At 41.6% G+C, this 20416-nt stretch overlaps 1 protein-coding gene across 9 annotated transcripts in view; it reads right to left on the bottom strand.

Moving 5' to 3' along the window:
* The window catches only part of NFIA (nuclear factor I A), a 574225-nt gene that overhangs the window by 18827 nt on the left and 534982 nt on the right, over positions 1–20416 (bottom strand). For 6 of the 9 annotated variants that reach the window (XM_086717139.1, XM_086717143.1, XM_086717147.1 and 3 more), the window contains one exon: positions 19447–19538. The exons of 2 other annotated variants lie outside the window; for them this stretch is intronic. In XM_086717139.1, the coding sequence (XP_086573265.1) occupies positions 19447–19538 (92 nt within the window). Of the gene's footprint in view, positions 1–11701; positions 19539–20416 lie in introns of those variants that run through there. One more of the 9 variants, XM_086717140.1, reaches the window with a different exon arrangement.

Raw genomic sequence — 20416 nt, 5'->3', positions numbered from 1 at the left:
GTTGAACAAAGTCCCACAACGTTAACACTCTGTGTGAAGGGTCTTTTCAATGGCTTGGACATAGACATGATATAAATGACTGGCAGTGCTACCTGGCTTCCCTGTCGGGAGTCTATGCTTCTTAGAGAGAGGTAATATTACACTAACATAGAAAAATTGGATTCATTTTTATCTTTTTAGTCATGACTTTAGAGAGGGTGGAGATCTCCCAAGCAAAGATTACTGAAGACAGATTTAAGCATGTGTTTATACAATCAAGCCATGGAAACAAAATCACCTACTTTGTGTTCAGATAAATTCTACCTGGTAGGGCTCGTCCAGTAACTGACACTCAGGAACAAACCCACAACTTATGCACACAGTGCTAATCAAGAACAGCTATACATTCCACTATCATTTTATTAAATTTTAATGAAACCAATTGGACTGTTCTATGTTCATTGGCTTTTTTTTTAACTTTTTTTTTTTTTTTAACATTTATTTATTATTGAGAGATAGAGAGACACAGAGCGTGAGCAGAGGAGGGGCAGAGAGAGGGGGAAACACAGAATCCTGAAGCAGACTCCAGGCTCTGAGCTGTCAGCACAGAGCACAACGCGAGGCTTGAACTCACAAACTGCGAGCCGAAGTCGGTCACCCAACCAACTGAGCCACCTAGGCGCTCCTGTGTTCATTGGCTCTCTAAATATCCTTTTTTTTCTTGCTAAATCACTATACAGATAGGAGATCCTATCGTTCATTTTGCATGAATGGTGGTAGTTTCAAGGGATACCTACTAACTTCTGCTGGATTCTGCAATCACAAAAATCTTGCAGCTAATACCACGTTAGCTACCTTAAAGGCACTGAGTTAAAAAAAATAGAAGATTTTTCTTTCTTTTAGAGAAGTGAATTGTCTGAGCTAAAATATGGCTTCCCGTTGTACTCCATCAGCCTCTCGGTGTTGTTCTTCAGGAACATGTTTATGAGTTCAAGTTCAGGTTTGAACTAAATAAGACACTCCTCAGGAGTTTATAAGTGAGCCTCATTTACATGTGCTCCCTCTGAGCTCTGCCAGCCTCAGTGCACCAGTTTCCAAGGCTTGGTGAAGGAATGTTTTACAGTTGGAATCTGTACTGCTTTCTCAGGCATTTCAGACTCTGAGACTGGGCAGCACAGCGTTAGTGAGTATTAAAAGTTTCCTCGGATCTGTTATAAAGTCAAAGAAAGAGAGAAAGAAAGACAACAAGACAGGGGCCGGGAGAACTAACTGTATCCTCTTAATTTCCTCTATAAGGCTTTCAAGTTAACGTTCCAGTTAAAAACTAAGTAACAGATTCTAGATGTATGTTCTAGAATTCCATAGCCATGGCTTCGAATTTCTTGGCGATCATTTTCAGCATTCTCAATGCATGTGTATTCCCTTCAAATATAAAAACTAGGGTTTGCTTAAACTGTTTTTCTGCCTTGAAAATGAAGATAAAGAGTGTTATGAAGATAAATGTGCCAGCCCAGAAGGGGCTTTTCAGGTCAAAAAGATCTCGGGGATTTTTCAGGCAATAAAGGTACACTAGAGAGGAAGAAATAGCTCTTTTGGGTTTGGAACCAGGAGGAGTTGAAGTGGGGATTCTTTTTTTTTTTTTTCTCTTTTTTTTTTTTTAATTTTTTTTTTCAACGTTTTATTTATTTTTGGGACAGAGAGAGACAGAGCATGAACGGGGGAGGGGCAGAGAGAGAGGGAGACACAGAATCGGAAACAGGCTCCAGGCTCCGAGCCATCAGCCCAGAGCCCGACGCGGGGCTCGAACTCACGGACCGCAAGATCGTGACCTGGCTGAAGTCGGACGCTTAACCGACTGCGCCACCCAGGCGCCCCTGAAGTGGGGATTCTAAATGCTATCATATGGAACCGACCTGGAGAGAGCTGATTTCGTGACTCAGTGGAGTCAAGGTTAACTCCAGGAGTTCAGAGAAAGCAGCCATGGTCTTCGTGGGCAGAAATGAAAAGAGAACCGGAGAAACAGCACCATGGACTCTGCCACTCAACTTCTCTCTGAATTTATCTAGCAAGAAAGTAGGTATAGGAGTAATACACCAATGATGCAGGGCCTCAGGGTTACTTTACAGCATCTCTTTACACTGGGATGCTTCTTTCTTGACAGGTGAGCACATCCAGTGTCACTGCAGGTACTGGTGTCCCCAGCTTCAGCAGCTGCCTCCCTGCAGAGTGGTACGTGAGGAGTCAAATAGTTCAAGGGTGAGCGCTGCTGGGGGGAGGTGGTGGTTAGAGAAGAATCTACCTGGCTGAGGGGGCATGGCCTAAGAGTCCACGATGAGTCTGTGTCTCAGTTTGTGCCTTGTGAAAAAAAGAATTAAGACCACCTTCCTGGCATGTGGTTGTGAGAATAAAATGAAATGATATATGAAAGTGCTGTGTGTCTTAACTAGACTATGCAGAACCAATTTTTTTTTTTTTTTATGGCATTCTTTCCTGACATGGGGAAGACAGAAATCTCATCTTTATATGCCAGGCCACTGCTCCGCTTGGCCTAGTACAATGATGGGTAGTCGTTTTTCTTGAATAAATACGGTAATAGCATGAGTATGCTAGCCATATACTCTCTTCCCTCAATCTCCTGAACTTAGACTAGGTCGAATGCTGAGAAACATTAAGGTTTTTCTAAAACCACGTTAAATGTGAGTAAGCTTCTAAGTAAAACTCTTTGCTATGAAAATAAGAAGTTTCTTCTTTTGGATAAGCACATGAATGAAAGTGGAATCATGTAGATGATAGTCTGAAGAAATGGATGGTAAATGTAGTGTCCTTTCGGGCGGCGGTTTACTTAATGGTGACTGAGTGGAACCTGGGCTTACAACCTTGAGAGTTTTTTCAGACGTTGGCCAGGAAAGACTGGCCAATTTGCAGAAAGATGATAATTTGCATCTGAGACAGTCTCCACTAATCTCATCGGTCAGTCAACCACAGATTACTGAGAATCATGCTCTTTCTTTTGCCTAGTTTTTTGTTTCTTTTTCCTTTTTTATAAGTATCTAATTTTGACTCACTCTACACTGCCCTTTGCATTCTGCTGTTCAAGGTCTCTATAGGAAACAAATTAAGCACAATTGCTAATGTCACTGGTGTGTGTGTTTTTTGTTTTTTTTTTTAAGTTACTCTGGTAACATGGTGGATTGGAGGAATTTTAAACTCGAGATGGTGTGCAGATTTTCCTGAGGATTTAATTTACCAATGTGGACCTTAATTGTTTTGAAGATAAAAAAATTTGATAGTTGACTTGATAGTTCAAAAAGCTGTACATTCATTAGTGTGTCTGCAGGTGGATGCAAAGGTAATGTTTTTGAATGGATGCTGAATCCATGTTTTGATGCATATCCAATGCTTTGAATGGACGCTGGTAAAGGAGTAGCCTTATTCTTCTACGGTTTTCTTTAAGAAACAGAGAGCAAGCCGCAGTTCTTGGTCTACAAAGGTCATTGTGATGCAAGGCCCAGGGGAAGAGCCAGGCGGAACAGCCTTCCTGGAAGATGGTGGGGGTTGGGAAAGGGGAAGAGTGATGTGTTTAGGAGGGTGGGGTGAAGAGAACCTGGTACATCTTTAGACTTCAACAGGAAAAAATATTTGGGAAGAGGCCAACTGTGAAATACAGCATGGCCCTCGCTGGATGGTAATGATGTAACAAATAGCAACATTCAGAGCTATCCAGATACCAGAGAGAACAACTGGCAGATATTAAAATCATTATAAGATGTGAAATTATACCTCTCACTGCTTCATTATCTCTATATTTCATAATATTTGTCTAGAAAGGCACACAAAGCCTATCAGGTTAAATTAATCCTAATGATCAATTTTACTTTTATTCTAATTAAACAATTTCAATTTAATTAATGCGAGCACAGAAATTAGTCAAAATTACAAATGTAAATGTTGAACTTTAAATCAAAGGTCCTCCCTACTCTGCCTCCCGCGGAAGCACTTTAAAGTGTTTGCCTGTGAAGGTAGATGGGAATTGTAACCTTTGTCTCTACTGTGAAGGACAAAAGTTAGAAAAATGTGCAAGCAAAAGCAATCCAGGAGCACAGACAGAAATGCAGGTTTAATGCCCACCCACCCTCACCCACGTACGCACAATACACACACACATGGCGGTCTATGAAGACACATTCCGTGAGGTAGACTTTTGAACCGCGTGCTTTTGTTCCTGAGGATTCCAACGCACTTGGGTCAGTTTAACGGATATTGGGCTTTTATAAAACACCTTTGTAAAAGAGGAACCGTGTACCCATTTCCTAAGGCACATGTTAAACTACCAGTCCCTTTTCTCCCTGGTGTCAGATACCCTGCATCTCAGTTCCACTTTGCCTCCGATTGGCCATGTGCCCTTGGAAGTATTTCCACCTCCCTGGGCTTTGGGTCTCTTATTTGGAGGTGCCGTTTGATCACAATGATACACACTTTATTCCAAAATGCACTTAAAGTTGTATCTGGAAAATGAGGGCATCTAGAGTAGATCATCTTTAAGGAAATTACCAGCTTCCATATGCTGTATTTCTATGACTTCGAAAGATACTGGCATCTTAAAACGGATTTGAAAATGGTATGGGGTATAGGTGTCTGAGTCATTCTCTCAAGATATTCAAATAACTTTTCTTCTTGCTTAATAAAAACCCAAAGTGGATGGAGCCCAGACTTCTAAAAATGTGAGGTTTCAAGGAAATGATGTGACAAATGAATTTTTTTTCCCTAAAAAGAAAAAAAAAAGGCAGACAGGGTAGCAGCACATGCAAAAATGTGAAATAGAAAAGTTACACATGATAAAAAGAAATGCATTTCATGTTTTGTATTTAAAACTTTCTGTTCTGGTGAAGCATACTTAATAACGGGTCTGCAATGTCACAGATTCTTGGTCTTAGAAGAGTGTTATATGCAGCATAAGATTCTATGTTGTCACTCTTATATCCATAAAATAGCCACAACTTCTTTTCCCACAGGGAAGCCTTCATACATGATCTTCCATCCTGACTTGTTCACAACTGCATATGCGAATTATTTGATAGCAATCAATCCACTATCACTGTTCAGGGACATTATAGGAGAACAGCAGAGTAATTTAACAATATAGTTGATTAGTGTAATAATTATCATTAAATGTAGTAATGATAGTGGGATTCCCCTTACCTTGGTTAATGACCATGGACAATTCATTTCTTGACTGCCAGTGGTAGAAATGGTTTTTGAAATATTAACTTCTGCCCCATGGGAATGACACTTAGCCCACCACATTTAATTTTTGACCTTCACTGAACAGCATGATCCTAATCCCTTGATTTTATAATCTTAACTAGGAAACATTAAAATATGGATTGACTCCAGTTGGCAGGAATCTTTATGTTCTTTTCACTAAAAAAGCTATAAATCCAATGGTTGACCTTTTATTTCCAGGTCACAAATGACACCCACTCACTTTTGTCCATTCACCTAGGATTTATGTTAGGGTCTACAGGTATAAGCCATGAAAGTTGAACTTTAATGAAATGTCTTTCAAAGATGTGCACTTAGCCAAAAATTTTCCCACAAAAAATCAGCAGATAGCCTTTAAAAAATAGCTATTATATCTTCAGGTTTATGGTTGGCCTCAACTACCTCTATTTTTCACTTGTGGTAAGTTTCCTCTCGTACTATTATTTTTGTGAGGGTAAAAATTAGGCGTGTGTTTGGGATGATAATAGTACTTTAGTTCCCAATTTGGATTTCTAAACTGAAAGATTTCTGAAATGTTCTCTTTTGCCATCACGGTAATTCATCTATCTCCAGCTGAAAAATGTTCCCTGTCCTTTTTCAACAAAATCAATTGTATTGATGGGAGGCGTTCTGTGTTGTCAATCAGGGAAATGTGAGTTGATGGGACCCCAAAGCAGGGAGATAAGGGAAGGAATACCAAACCTGCTCAGGTCCACACCATCTGAATGAGATCAATGCTTTCCCATAATACTCTTCCTGTCATGTAGCACCCTAACTGTCACAATTAATAATGTAGAAGGGGCTGATTAATTTAAGTAAAGTGCTCTCTGCTGTGTAAACACATAAAGATCTATGAGGCAAAAAAGAAAAAAGAAAGAAAGAAAAGGAAAAAAAGAAAAAAAAGAAAAAAAAGCAAAGGGGGGCAGGAAAGAACAAAACGTCATTTTTATTTTTCATGTGGATGTGTTCTCACTTTCCATTCTTCTCTTGTAACAATTACTGTACCAGCCACTCTGACAGAGTCAATAAATTGATCTGGGTCTTATGCAGCAGCAAAGCAGACTGATCTGATACACCATTATCTGCAGGGGAGAGTGGAGGTAGGGGGTTGGGGTGTGCTTGGGTGGCAGAGGGCAAGGGGGAGAAGTCAGCAAAGGCAAGTCAGCGTTGTTCTGGATAGGTAATTAGTGCTCTATGTGGAGTTTCTGGAAGACATAAATGCATACACGGTGTGCCTGCGTGCATGTGCGTGTGCATGTGTGTGTGCGTGCATGTGCGTGTTGAGAAGGGACAGAAAAAGAAGCCTTCAACTTGGCTAAAGGATGCAGCCTAAGTAATACCGTATGCACGACTTATTTAGGTCCCTGCGGTATTTCAGTCACTCACACGGATCTGCAATTCAATGAGGATCACCACCCCATTAGAACTAATCATGTCAGCTGTGTATCTGACAAAATAAACATTCAGAAACTGTGCTCCTAGGTTCATAACTTGTTTTTGCACTGGGATTTTTTTTTCTTCTCTCCCTCATCCAGCATAAAGTTTAATAGTTTTTTAATATGAAATTATAACATACAAAGAAACTCTCCGTATGCATTCCTCCGCGTAGTTTGCCTCCCAACCAGAAACTGCAGCTGTTAGCTGAGCTTTAACTTGCTCCTTGGGAGTATGCTAAGTATGTTCTTAATAAATAAATATCATTCCACTAGCTAATGAGAGAATTAATGGCACAACTTATGGAAAACGGACGTAGAAGGATGGGGCAGGGGGAGAAGAAACTCAGCTTAGGGGGAAAATGACCAGATTACCTCTGGGAGTTTTGCCATATTAACATTTCTGGGTTTCTACTGGCAATCACAGGTCCCGGGTCCTAAAGATGAATGAGATGCATCCTGCCTGACCTCTGGTGCTGAGAGAGGTTCAGTTCTAAGGGGTGAATATGCAGCAACAGCACATATCAGCTTTCTGTGTGCCAGGGGGGTACTGGGGGGTCTTACAATCTAACCATATTGAATCTTCATAAAACTCTAAGTGGAATGCAGGAAGCAATTTATAATTTTATAAATGTGACATGTAAGGTTCAGAAAGGCTAAAAACTACCCCAAAATCACTATACTAGTCTCAGACTGCTATAACAAAATATCATAAACTGGGTGGCTTTATTTTCTCATGCTTCTGGAGGCTGAGAAGTCCAGCATCAAGGTTCCAGCTGATCTGTACCTGATTTGTACCTGAGGGTCCTCTTTCTGGCTTGCAGATGGCTGCCTTCTCACTGAGCTCTTGGGTGGCAGAAAGAGAGCAAACTCTCTTCTTACACCGGCATTAATCGCATCGTGACACCCAACTCTCATCTAAACCTACCTCCCAAAGTCCCCACCTTCAAAAACCATTGCAGTGGGGCCCAGGGTTTCAACCTCTGAACTTTGGCAGGGAAGGGGTAGGGGTGGGAGGAAAGGGGGAACGACACAATTCAGCTCAACAGCAGTCATGTACTGAGATAAATCAATATCAAGTCTGTCTGGCTCCAAAGCTGATGTCTTCTCTACTGTATGATACTGCCCAGGAGAGGAGGCTACCTCCTGATCATGGGTCTTCAAACTACTATGATCTGTAAAATCCTGTACCTAATGAGCGTTAAAGCGATCTACGTTAACGTTTCTTCACATGCAGAGATCCCACTGTGTCCTTCACCTGCTTCCTACCCTCCACAGAATGAAGTCCAGTTGCCTTACCATTGTTTGAAGTTATGTATTTATTCATGACCAGATCCTAACTTCCCAGCCTCATGATTCAACATTCTCTGCCACTTACATGGACAGGTATGCCAAACAGAGTAAAGTTCTCCAAACACACACTACTACTCTTTTGCATGTGCCTGGAATGGAATGTTGTACCTACCAGGTACGTCTGTCTCCTTCAAAACCATGTGTCACCTCCTTTAGAATAGCTTCCACGACTCCCCTGCTTCTCTCCAGAGTTAATTACCTACTCTGTGTACTCCTTACGGATCATACATACTTCAACTTTTTCATTTATCATACTTTACTATAGTTTGTTTACTTCTCTCCCTAGACGTCTGTGAGCAAGGTGTGGAAGGGACTGGACACACACACACACACACACACACACGCATCTCAATGGCCCTCTTCAAGCCTAGTGTGGTACCAAGAATATAGTAGGTGCTCAGCAAATTCTGAGTTTTTTTTCCCCCTGTCCCCAAGATTAATCACATGCTCATGAGTGGGAGGAGATAAGCTAGGCATCCAAGTATTTTGACTCCTAGTCTACCAAGATGCACAGGTCCCTACTACAGTCAGTTCCCTTCCTAGAATTTTCTATCATACGGTCCTTCCATCTCCCCAGTACCACTCCTTCCCCACCCCCCACCCCCGCCCCATAATGGCCAGGGATCCATGGAAGGGGGATTGTACGTGAGAGAGGCAGGAGCTGTGTGCCATGAGAGCTGGCCTTAAATTTCCCCCAACTACTCAAGGCAACAGGACAGACACAGTCACTTGGCCTATCCTGCCTTGGAAGGGAGCACTGAGCACGTTCTACTTCATTAAGGCAGCACTGTGGGGGGCTGAGGTTGCTCTTCAAGTTCATGCCTGGGCTGCAGCTCCGTTATCCCAACACAGTCAGACTCCGGGAAGGGAGGGCGTGAGGGCAAGGAACACAGGGCTAGGACAGCCTGTCCTAACCCAGTGTCCCAGCCTCAACACAGGGCTCCAGCTTATCACAGGCTCCTGTGATTCATTAGTTAATGTGTAAAGCATTTGGAAAGTGGAAAGCTAATTAGAAGTGCTAAGTTATTTCATCTCTGCTGTAAAGGAAGCAATGTGAAGTCTAAGGAAAAATTCTCATGCAAATATTTTGGGGAGGCGTGTGCGGTGGAATGTAGCTCAGTGAATAGGCTCCATTGAAAGGCTAGATCTCAAAAAGAGAGGCCACTGATAAAAGAATGTGCCTCCATCCTCAATAAACAAACAGGAAGGTAAACAAGTGGGTGTGAGAAAAGTGGACAGGAAGAATCACTGAGGACTCACTTGAGATCTTTGAAAATCTCACTTTAGACAATAGGCTACCGGCCTTAAGACTGTGTATGTCAGTGGGACCTTCAAGGTCTCAGGCTCATTAGAAAGCCTGGGAAAGCCTGTGTCCAAAAGGAACCCCTCCTAAATGTGAAAGCCTATTTTTTAGAGCTCAGAAACATTTGGTAAAGCAAATTCCTGGGGCATGGGAGTTTTCGCATGCGGCGGCTTTGGGGAAAGGGGGCAAAACCACCTGTATTGCCTTCTCGCCTCACAGTTCACGTAGCGGGGCCAATCAACTCATTTTCCTGTTCTCTGAACTCTGTTGACTCAAGCTCAGCAAAACCAGGCTCTTTTCTTTTGCAAAGGAAGCATCTGGTTCCAAGTCATAAAAGAGAAACCCAGAACCCATTGCTGACTGTTTGATAAGCACCTGGGAGGGCACATGGAGGGCACTGTTTCACAGAGTTCCCTTGCAATTACAAAGGCACATGTCCTCCAACTCAGTCTTTGCAGAATTCTAGTTTACCGGGAGAAAGTTGACCCAGCCCGTGGGAGCTGGTCTGCACAAAACTCCAGTATGTCTGCATGAATCCTGGACTCAGAGGGCTAATATGACATGATCACTACTCTCTCTCTCTCTCTCTCTCACACACACACACAGACACTTACACAGTATATATGTTTCTTACACACATGGGGAGCGAGTATAGAGGAAAGGCCCTGTAAAAAGACAAGCATCAAGATATGAAGGGAGTCAAGTGCAACAACAGGAGTTAAAAGCACATGAAACCCAGCAGAGAGTAGGAAAAAGGAATATGTCAAATACTGTTAACGGTTTACCTATTATTGATGGCCCCTTCCTTCTTGGGGCAGTTTTGTTTAGGGAGGACAATGTAACCAGCCCACGGCAACAGATCATGATTTTAGCCAATCAAGATAATTCTGTGCTAGCTTTCCCAGCATTCTGTGCTGCTAAAGATTAAAATGGAATCCAATTTTAGTCAGACCTGAACAGAAATTTGCTAACAGGAAACAGGGGAGGAGTATGGCAGGACCATTGTTTCCCTGATGTAAGAGGAATAGTGGAGAAGGATATGGGCATGATATCTGGAGCCGCAGCAGCCATTCTGCAACCAGAGGCACCAGGCATGAGGATGAATGGACAACATGCTGAGGAGGGTAGAGTAGAATCTCTGAAAGAGCATGGGCTCCCACTGGCATCATATAGCAGATGAAATAAGGCCAACAAACACTCAGAATTTCACGTCAGGAAAATAACTCTAGTTGGCTTAAGCCGCGCTCAAGTGGGTTTTTTTCTAGGAGGTAGAGGGTACTGCCTTCATTTCATAGATGAAGGCATTGAATTTTAAGGGATAATGTCCAAGATCACGCTGATGAATGGCATAGCCAGGATGTGAAAATAGGTCTATCCTCTTCTTTAATTCATATTCTTTTCCCCTTTTCCCCCCACAAAGAAATCAGGCCATGAGTACCAAATATGTTTCCCTTGGTGTCTTGGAACTTCTGCTGATCAGAAGCATCATCATCAAGAGCCATCTAAAGACTGGGAATTTTGACAGCAATTCTGCAACCAAAACTGGGGTTTCCTGGCTTCGTTGCAAGGCTATCATCAAATTCAGACCTCACTCCTCTCAATTCTCTGTACAAATTCTCACCTTCTGTTTTCTAGCATTCCTCCCACCTCATTTTTTGGCCCCCCCTTTTCCCACGATCCCAAGGCTAATTTAACGGATACCAGATTTTTTACCCTTCTTCTTCCGTAAAATCGAATTATTTCCTATGCAGGCTCCCTCTTATCTTACCCTTCTCCATGGCCACTGATCTCGTTTTAATACTGAGAAGAGGCAAGTGAGGAAGGAGCCAGTATTTATTGAGCACCTATTGTGTGCCAAATCCCAAGTAGGCACCCAATTATTTCAATAATCATCCATTTGCTGTAACTAAGAAGCTTCCCCAAATCTTTCTGGAGCAAGGCAAAAACCAACCAAACAAAAAAGACTAACACCGCACTAACACACAGAGTTAAAGGTAATGGGATTACAGAAGCATAAGAATGGAGGGAGAAAAGGAGACCAGTATCTAGAACTGATGCCCTTACTTTGTCCAGAAGTGAAGTGTGTGGCTGAGGACATCTCAAAGGTGCTGCTAAATTAAAAACTGAAAGACTGTATAATGGGGATAACAACAATAATGGGTCTGCCTACTTAATGGGTTGCTCTTAAGATCAAATGAGAAAAATAGTTTGTAATCCAGAAAATACCATTTAAATATGAGTTTAGTTAGGGGCGCCTGGGTGGCTCAGTCGATTGGGCAACTGACTTCAGCCAGGTCATGATCTCACGGTTTGTGGGTTCGAGCCCCGCGTTGGGCTCTGTGCTGACAGCTCAGAGCCTGGAGCCTGTTTCAGATTCTGTGTCTCCCTCTCTCTCTCTGCCTCTCCCCCACTCATGCTCTGTCTCCGTCTCTCTCTCAAAAATGAATGTTAAAAAAAATATATAAATATGAATTTAGTTATCAACCAAACAATAAAAGCTATCATTTGTTGAATGCTTAGTTGGAATCAAGCATTTACTTTCTCTACACCAACAGAACTAAGACTTAAAACAACCATTAGAGATCATATAATCATCATTCTACAGTTAATAAACCAGACTAGAAAAAATTGAATTACCAAGAAGAAAGAAAAAAAAAATAACCAAAAAATGAAAACATATACTGCTTCTAACTGAAGAAATAAAGTTCTACCCAAGTTCTGAAAAGGAAGCCCACAATCTCAGCTGCTCTGCTGTCTGGTCTCTGGGCAGAGTCTAGCTGTTCTCACAGATGTGGACCAACATCATTAGTAAAGGTCTTTTTCCCAGACAGGAAGACAGAATGAGCCTAGTCTTATTTTACAGATGCATGAACTAATAGGAAACTGGTCTTCAGAAAGACCAAGTGAGGCATCGGTCCTATCCCACAGGACACGATTCCTAGGCTTCTGATTCCTTGACGTAAGAGGATGAGTCAATCTTAGGCCATCTTAAAGAGAAAATGGTCAATAACTTTTCACTAACAGTAATTAAGCATGCAGATGGCATTTGGGAAAGAGAAGTTTGAGAGACAAACCGGTTCAAATCCTGGCTACCTCAATGGCCTGGGACGAAGGTACTCTTCTGAAACGCCAGTTTCCTCATCTGTAAAATGGGGATAACAGCACCAACCTCAGACAACTCTGAGTCCGGTAGCAAGTTCAGGCACAGAACCTGGCACATGTGGGTACTTAAGACACAGTACTGATTTGACCAATAAGTCTTCTTAACTTCGTCCAAAGTCAGAAGGAAATGAAATTTTGTCTGTCATTGTATGGGCTTGTAACTGAAATGCTCAAATTCAATTCTAACTAGAAAGGGGAAGCTACTTTTTTTTTTTTTTTTTTTGCCTCTAAGAAATCTTAGTTTCCTGCCTTTGCAGCTCTCTGGCTGCTCCCTGAACTTCTGTGGGTACCCAACCTCCTACAGGCAGAAAGCACGGGGCAGGTTGGGGAGGAAGCAGAGAAGGCTTCAGCTAACTTGAGTGTAATCTCAGGTGACCTTGGTGCCCTGGGCAAGGGCATTACACAAGGAGGGGGAGTTTCTTGGAAATGAAGGGTGAAGGAGCTACAGGACATGACTGCGTATCTGGTTGGTCCAGAGAAGACAGAACTCAATAAACATGTTGCTCTTCCTAGGAGGGGCAAAATAAAGCCTTATCTACCAGCTCATGCATAGCATAAATGGGCAAAAATTAAAGGTAGGGGGGTAAAAAAAAGGGTGAATTACATGAAAACCAGAATCATATCATCACATCAAAATTAGATATGGATAGAAAAATGGTTTAGCCTTTCTGCCCCCTTCCACTCTTTGAAAAGTTCTTATACTATGGTCTCAAAGCCTCTTAGGCAAATTAGGCAAATCTTATTGTAACTGGCATCACGCTGCATTATTAATGTTGTTGTTGTCACTACTATTATTATTATTATTTTAAATGTCTATTCATTTTTGAGGGGGGGGCAGAGAGAGAGGGAGACAGAGGATCTGAAGCAGGCTGTGCACTGACATCAATGAGCCCTATGTGGGGTTCGACCTCACAAACCGTGATATTATGACCTGAGCTGAAGTCGGAAGCTCAACCGACTGAGCCACCCAGGCACCCCACTATTATTGTTTTTTTAAACATCTGTGTCTTCTACTAGTCTCTGAACAACTTGAGGAGAATTGTTACATCCTACATTCTGTAGGTGTTGGGAATACTATAAGAAATGGTGAGTAAGCAAAGAAAGGAACTTATGAAGAGTTTTGTGGATTGCCTATGCTTTTGTCTCTCAAGCAGAACTTCAGGAATATGACACAGAATGTCAACAGATGGAAATGCTCTCCATATTCGCTGCCTCCCCACCTTCCTTATGCATCCCCACCAGAGGCAGACAATGGGTGACATGCCCATAATTTAGCCATGCAGGGACCTCTCTAGATCAGGTGGTTTCCAGCACAGTGAAGTGTGTGGCTTGTGCCTACGTTTATAAATTTCATGAAGCAAAGGCAGTGAAGTCACACTGCTCGCAGGCCGAGCAGCTAAATGATTTATTAAGCAAAGGTTACAGCACCTGTGCCTTTTTGTCAACAAATCAGGCCCATGCCATGCCAAGCGATTCTTCTAATAACCCAAATGGTAATTTGGTTTTAAATAGCATTTCAGATACCACAATTCTGTTGATGCAGAACAGTGATAGATTTGGGTGGCAGGGAAGAAATGCCTGTTTTTAATATTGTTTGCACTCATTTTTCATCTTAAAGAATTAGTTCTCATTGGAGTTCTGCAGGTTAAGCATTTTATTTGAACATTCTGATTAAACTAGAACCTGAATCAAAATGAGTTCTTTGCTCAGTCCTTCTGTGTGGGAATTGGTATTTCTATTTATTACCTGATGATGAAATATTAACTTTTTCCTCTAAATAAATGCATCCTCTTAATGGCTCTCGTTTTCAGGGATCAGATTAAATTATGGGATGCAATTGAAATGGCCATTGGCTTTCTGCTATTTGAGATGAGAGCATGTTCTCTATTATATTATATCATTCAGTGGGCGTGCAGGGGACATTAATAGTGTCCAAAGTGAAGTAAAAACTCTATGCCCCAGAGACTTCTCTATACATTAATATCAACTGTTCCTAGGACAAATATGAAAAATAAGAGATTTGGGGTGGGACCAAGCGCTCATGGTGTCTCAAAACAGACGGATGTTCTGAAAGCTGTAGGGAGGTGGCCACCCCCGATTTTAATGAGTTACGAAGTGGGGGATGCAGAGGGATACGAGTCAAATAATGATAGTAGCAGAGGTAGCAGGCAAGTGAGGCAGAAGAATGGGGCAGATAACTTGGCAGGAATGTTCGAACACAGCCACGAGCTGCGGTGAAATGTACAACGCAATTGCAAGATGGTTTGAAAGAAAACTAGCTCAAGGCAAGGCTAAAAAGAAGGCGATTCCATCTCAGTGAAGGGAGGAATTCACTGGAGGAAAAAAAAAAAACAGACTGGAAGGGAAGGAGGAGAAAAAATGGCTTTCAATTATCCACGTTATCTTTCCCTACCAATCATTACAGATGATGAATTGGTGCAATAAAAGCCAATATTCAATTTTTCCAATTTACATGGAAAGAAGGCCATAATATATTGTTAAAGGGAAGAAACAGCAAGTTATCAAACGGGGTATGTAATATGATCTCATTTTTGCAATATACTTGTATGCATAGAAACAGTCTGGATGGATTTATATGGAAATGTTAACAGTAGGACTACAAGTGATTTTTATTATTGTTCCCATCTGTATTTTCCACAATTAACATGCATCATGACTGTAATGAGAGAAAGTCATTATTTTTAAACTTTCTTATGAATCATTTAGATTCAAGCAATGTATGCTGACTACCCACTATGTGCTGGGCATGAGAATCGGTACTTTGAGAGAGGTCAGCACACAATTACTGTGGATTTTGTTGATAAACTGCCTACTTTTCCTATTTGCTTTACAGAATTTCACGCTCTTCAGAGGTGAAAGGGCCATCGGAGTTTATCGAACGATTACATTTTAAAAGTTGTGGTGAAACACACATAACATAAACTGGACTGTCTTAAACTAATTTTAAGTGGACAGTTTAGTGTTATTCAGTATGATCACGCTGCTGTGCAGTCATCACCACCAACCATCTCCAGAACTCTTTTCATCTTGCAAAATGGAAACTCCATACCCTTTAAACAACGACTCTCCATCCCGCCATCCTCCCATCCCGCAGCCACCCTTCTATTTTCTCTATGAGTCTGACTCCTTCAGGAACCTCACATACATGGGATCATATAGTATTTGTCCTTTCAGGACTGGCATCTTTCACTTAGCATGACATCGTCAAGGTTCATCCGTGTAGCATACTGCAGAATTTCCTTCATTTTTAAGGCCAGATCATATGCACTATACCACATTAAAATGGTGTATGCACAACAAAATGTATATGCCATATTTTGTTTATCCTATGTGTCTGTGGATGGAGACCTGGGTTGCTTCTACCTTTTGTCTATTGTGAATAATGCCAAGTACATGGGCGTACCAATACCTCTTCAAGACCTTGCTTTCCATCTCTTGGATATATACTGGTGATTAGATTTTAATACGGTCTCAGATTTAAAAGCAGGGAGCATGCTCATAGTATTCCAGAGCTGAGCATCAGTCAGTGTGGCTCACCAGCATGTGAGGCCTTCGTGAAGCACAATGGCTAGAGAACACAGGCCTTGCAGTCAGCAAGCTGGGTACAAATTCTTCCTTCACTTCTCACTGCTTATGGCCATGGGAAAATGAATAATCTCTTTAGGTTTCAGTTTCCACATATAGAGTGGAGATAATTATAGCTACCCTACTGGGGTGGCTGCAAAGATTAGTTGGGAAATGTACCTAAGGTACTTAGTACACAGAAAATGCTCAATGAATAGAAGCTCTATATAATTAAAGAATACTTTTTTAAAAGTTGTTGTTGGTTTTTTAAGATTTATTTTGAGAGAGAAAGAGAGAGAGCTGGGGAGGGGCAGAGAAAGAGAGGGAGAGAGAATCGCAAGCAGGCTCTGCATGGTCTGCACAGAGTCTTATGTGGGGCTTAGACTCACGAACGGCAAGATCATGACCTGAGCCAAAACCAAGAGTTGGATGCTTAACCGACTGAGCCACCCAAGTGCCCCAGAGCACTTTTTATAAATAAAGTTCTTACTTTCTTTATAAACTGAAAGCTGCCTATTTAAAAGGTCTAAACAGTCGTTCAAGTTCTATCTGCTACAAAACAACAGAGACCATACCTAATCTGTCTCCTATAAGTCAATGCTTCAGTTATGTTGAAGAGATTTCCACTGGGAACTGGTCTTTTGGAGAAAGGGACACCATTTGACCTTGCGTTTGTTCATGCATTTGTGTATCTCTTCTGCATTTGTAAAGCTCAAGTACCTGCCTGGCTGACCCTTCAATTTTACTTCTCTAAAGGTAGAAAGCAAAATGTCATCTCTCCAGAAAACTTTTCTATACTTCAGTTAATACACATTTCATGCCTCATCAACAAAAGCATCAAAGGTAGAAAAAAATGCAAGCTTGTGTAGAAAATTACTAATCTGCAGGTCATGTTCAAATTAGGTCTTAAAAAATTCCTGTAAAAAAAGAAAAACCAGACTCACTTCTGAACTAATGTCTTCTCAAAAAGGAGATTATTTTTTAAGAACATGACCATTTTTATCTACATCTATACATGTCTAACACTTTAAATGGTTCCGGAAAGTAGTTCCTTTTTTTTTTTTTTTTTTTTTTAAAGAGTTAACATATACTCCTTAAAATTAAAAGATTTTGAGCATAGGGGCACCTGGGTGGCTCAGTCAGTTAAACCAAGCGACCCTTGGTTTTGGCTCAGATCACGATCTCACAGTTTGTGAGTTTGAGCTCTGCATCGGGCTGGGTTCTGCACTGACAGGTAGGAACCTGTTTGGGATTCTTTCTCCCTTTCTCTCTGCCCCTCCTCTGCTTGCACTCTCTCTCTCTCTCTCTCAAAATAAATAAATAAATAAATAAAAATTTAAAAAATATTTTGAGCATATCATTTTTACCTTAGGATATATACACACATTTTTTTTTTAAATGACAACTCCATTAGTACAGTTTCTCATAAGATAATTGGGATGGTTTTCTTCAAGATGAATGTGGCAGGTGTAACTGTGGTAAGAAACATTTAAGCTGTTGTCCCTATGATGCCAAATATTTAACAGAGACCAAAAAAAATTCAGTTCCAGATGCCAAAATTGGGTCTAAATGACATCATTCATCCAGATGCGTGGAGAATCTGGATTTTTAAGAATTGAATTTTTGTGGTCAACATCATGAAGACTCAGTTTCTGGGTTAAATAAGGCATTTGTGAAACAAAGCCTTTTGGAATATAACACGTTTTGATTATAGAGAAACAAATTGAAAGGAACACAGGGTACCATTTCAGTGCTATGAATCACAGATTGTATAAAAAAATACTATGTAAAGTACAAACAGGACATTTCCAAACTGCATATTTGAGGTTCTTAATGAAGTAACCCAAGCACTCTGGGGCTTCAAGAAAAGCAATCATTCAATACAGAGCCACTGTCCCCGGTTCCCCCCTCCCACTGAATGTGAACACATGAGCCAAAAGTACAAAATCAAATTTTAATGCATCTGAGGTAATTATTCAACTTCCAAATCACCAGTGAAACATTTGAAGGTGTAGGAATATAAGCAATAAACCGGAACAATTTTATGGCAGGTCCAGAGTAGATGTTAATCCCAGAAGCCAAGGATATGCCCGCTTCAGGAGGAACAGCAGAAGTGGGAAATTCAAGAGTTAACCTGCTGCCTCCCCTTTTTGCTCCCCTTCCCCTCCCAGCTGCCTCCTCTGAGGCTGTACTTTCTGTGACCCCGCTTTGGAGTAAGGAAGGCTTCAGATGCAATGTAGTTTCACCTGCACTGTCGACACAGCAATAAACTAAAATCCTTTACAGAGTGAGCAAATGGACCCAGGAAGGCAAATCTATCCCGTTGATAAGCATCTGGTCATATTCTTATAAACAAAGATGAGTAGTTACAAATTTGGCATCTGGAGATTACACACCCAGGCATATGCACAAAATATCCCAGGGAATTTTTTCAAACAACATGCTGAGAACCTCACAAAGAACATACTTTATGTCAATTATGATAGTATATAGTTCCATTCTAATTAGGAAATCAGAGAGTAGTTCCTTTCCAAACTTTAATCTAATTCTATTTCACAAACTTCAAATATCTCTACATCTACTACCTTTGAACTCCAAAAGTCTCTCACTGTTTCTTAATGAACAGCAGCCATTTCAAAACTTTTAAAAGGGATTTCTTCTCCTTGACCTATACTAGGACAAAACACAACTGTCTACTGAAAAACAAGCTCTAGATGTCGTCGTACACTCTTTTCTCACTCACCTACCTCAAAATATGACATTATAGTCGCATATGTCCCCTCCCACCCCGCTGCACCTTGCTCTCTAGTGGCCAGCGTAACCAGTAACAAATATCACCTATTTCTGCACCAACACCAGCAACTTAATAGGACTCAGAAACCCTCTCTTTTCTTTTCTTTTTTCAGAAAGTTTGCCAGGTTCCTGGGGACCCTATAGTGAATACAGAAGAGTGGCTGGTTCCCCCATTCCCTGGATGCACTCTGATTTTAACAGCAACCAGAGTGGACTTTTCCAGGTAGAGGTATACTTCCATCTGCTTGCATGCAGAGAGACCAGAATTCCTAGACAAGGAAACACACGCTAGCTAGCACTGGGAAACCTTTCTCACCACCGCAAAAGGAGTTCTGGCACAGAAGCCTTCCTCTTCTACCCTCTCGATACGAGAAACGAAAAATCGCAGACAGCGTTTTCCACGATTTCTGAGAACACAGGGAAATGTGGCTGTAGGGCCAGGAAGGCTGGGGTCAGGAGGAAAGGGGACCAAACAGGGGCTGGGAAATGCAGCCTGTTGTGCCAAAAGACGAATTACAATGCACCTGATGAATAAAACAAGCTGCACCACATACAGAAAAGATGAGAGCGGCCCACCTGTGTCTGTTGAGGGATATTTACAAAGCTTGGATCCCGTGGTCCAACACTGACGAATCGGTTTGCGGGGGAGGTGCTGGGTGTCGAGTAGGCTGTGAAGGGAAGGGACACATGCGTTCAGGAAGCAGCACGAGATTGCACACACAAACAACACCAAAACACACAGTCTCTGAGCCTACGTAGCTGATTAACAAGGAAATGTGCAAACACTGTAGCTAGCAAAAGGGATCTGGCTAGCAAGGGCATTTGAGACAGTCATAAAAGGGAAGGGGTGTTGGCTTCCAAAGAATGTTGGAGTAAAACGATGTCAAATTGGTGCTCAGATGAGTTCTTTTCTCCTTCCGTCATACAAATTAGAACATGCAGGACATTTTTGCAAACTATACTTTCTGAGTTAAATATGAGCTCAGGAATCAGAAAGAGATATCCTAGTCCTTACAGCACAGGGAGAGAGAAATTAGGTAGAAAGGGGGAGGAAAGCAGTTCATTTTACAACCTTGCTTTTCACACTATTGCATTCCCCAAAATCATGAGACATTCCTGTGCCTCTATAGCTAAATACTGAAGAGGAGTCTTTATAGAAGAAATTAATGGGTTCTCCAGAAAGGAGGTGGAAAACCATTTAGAACCAGCTGTCTTTATAGGTCCCAGGAGAGTGTCTAGAATCTCTATGATGCACGAAATGTGCTTAAAATATTAATATTTGGGGGTGCCTGGGTAGCTCAGTCGGTTAAGTGTCCGACTTCAGCTCAGGTCATGATCTCACAGCTCGTGGGTTTGAGCCCTGTGTTGGGCTCTATGTTGACAGCTCAGAGCCTAGAACCTGCTTTGGATTCTGTGTCTCCCTCTCTCTCTGCCCTCCCCCTCTCAAATATAAATAAATATTTAAAAAACATTAACATCTAGTCTTCCGAGCCTAGAACCTTTCTGTTAAAGGTACAAACTATCAAGATCCTGTGTAAACCAAGCT

The sequence above is a fragment of the Puma concolor genome, chromosome C1, assembly GCF_028749965.1.
Source record: "Puma concolor isolate L17-30 chromosome C1, mPumCon1.1.hap2, whole genome shotgun sequence".
Taxonomy (NCBI): Eukaryota; Metazoa; Chordata; class Mammalia; order Carnivora; family Felidae; genus Puma; species Puma concolor.
This window is presented reverse-complemented; position numbering and strand designations above follow the sequence as displayed.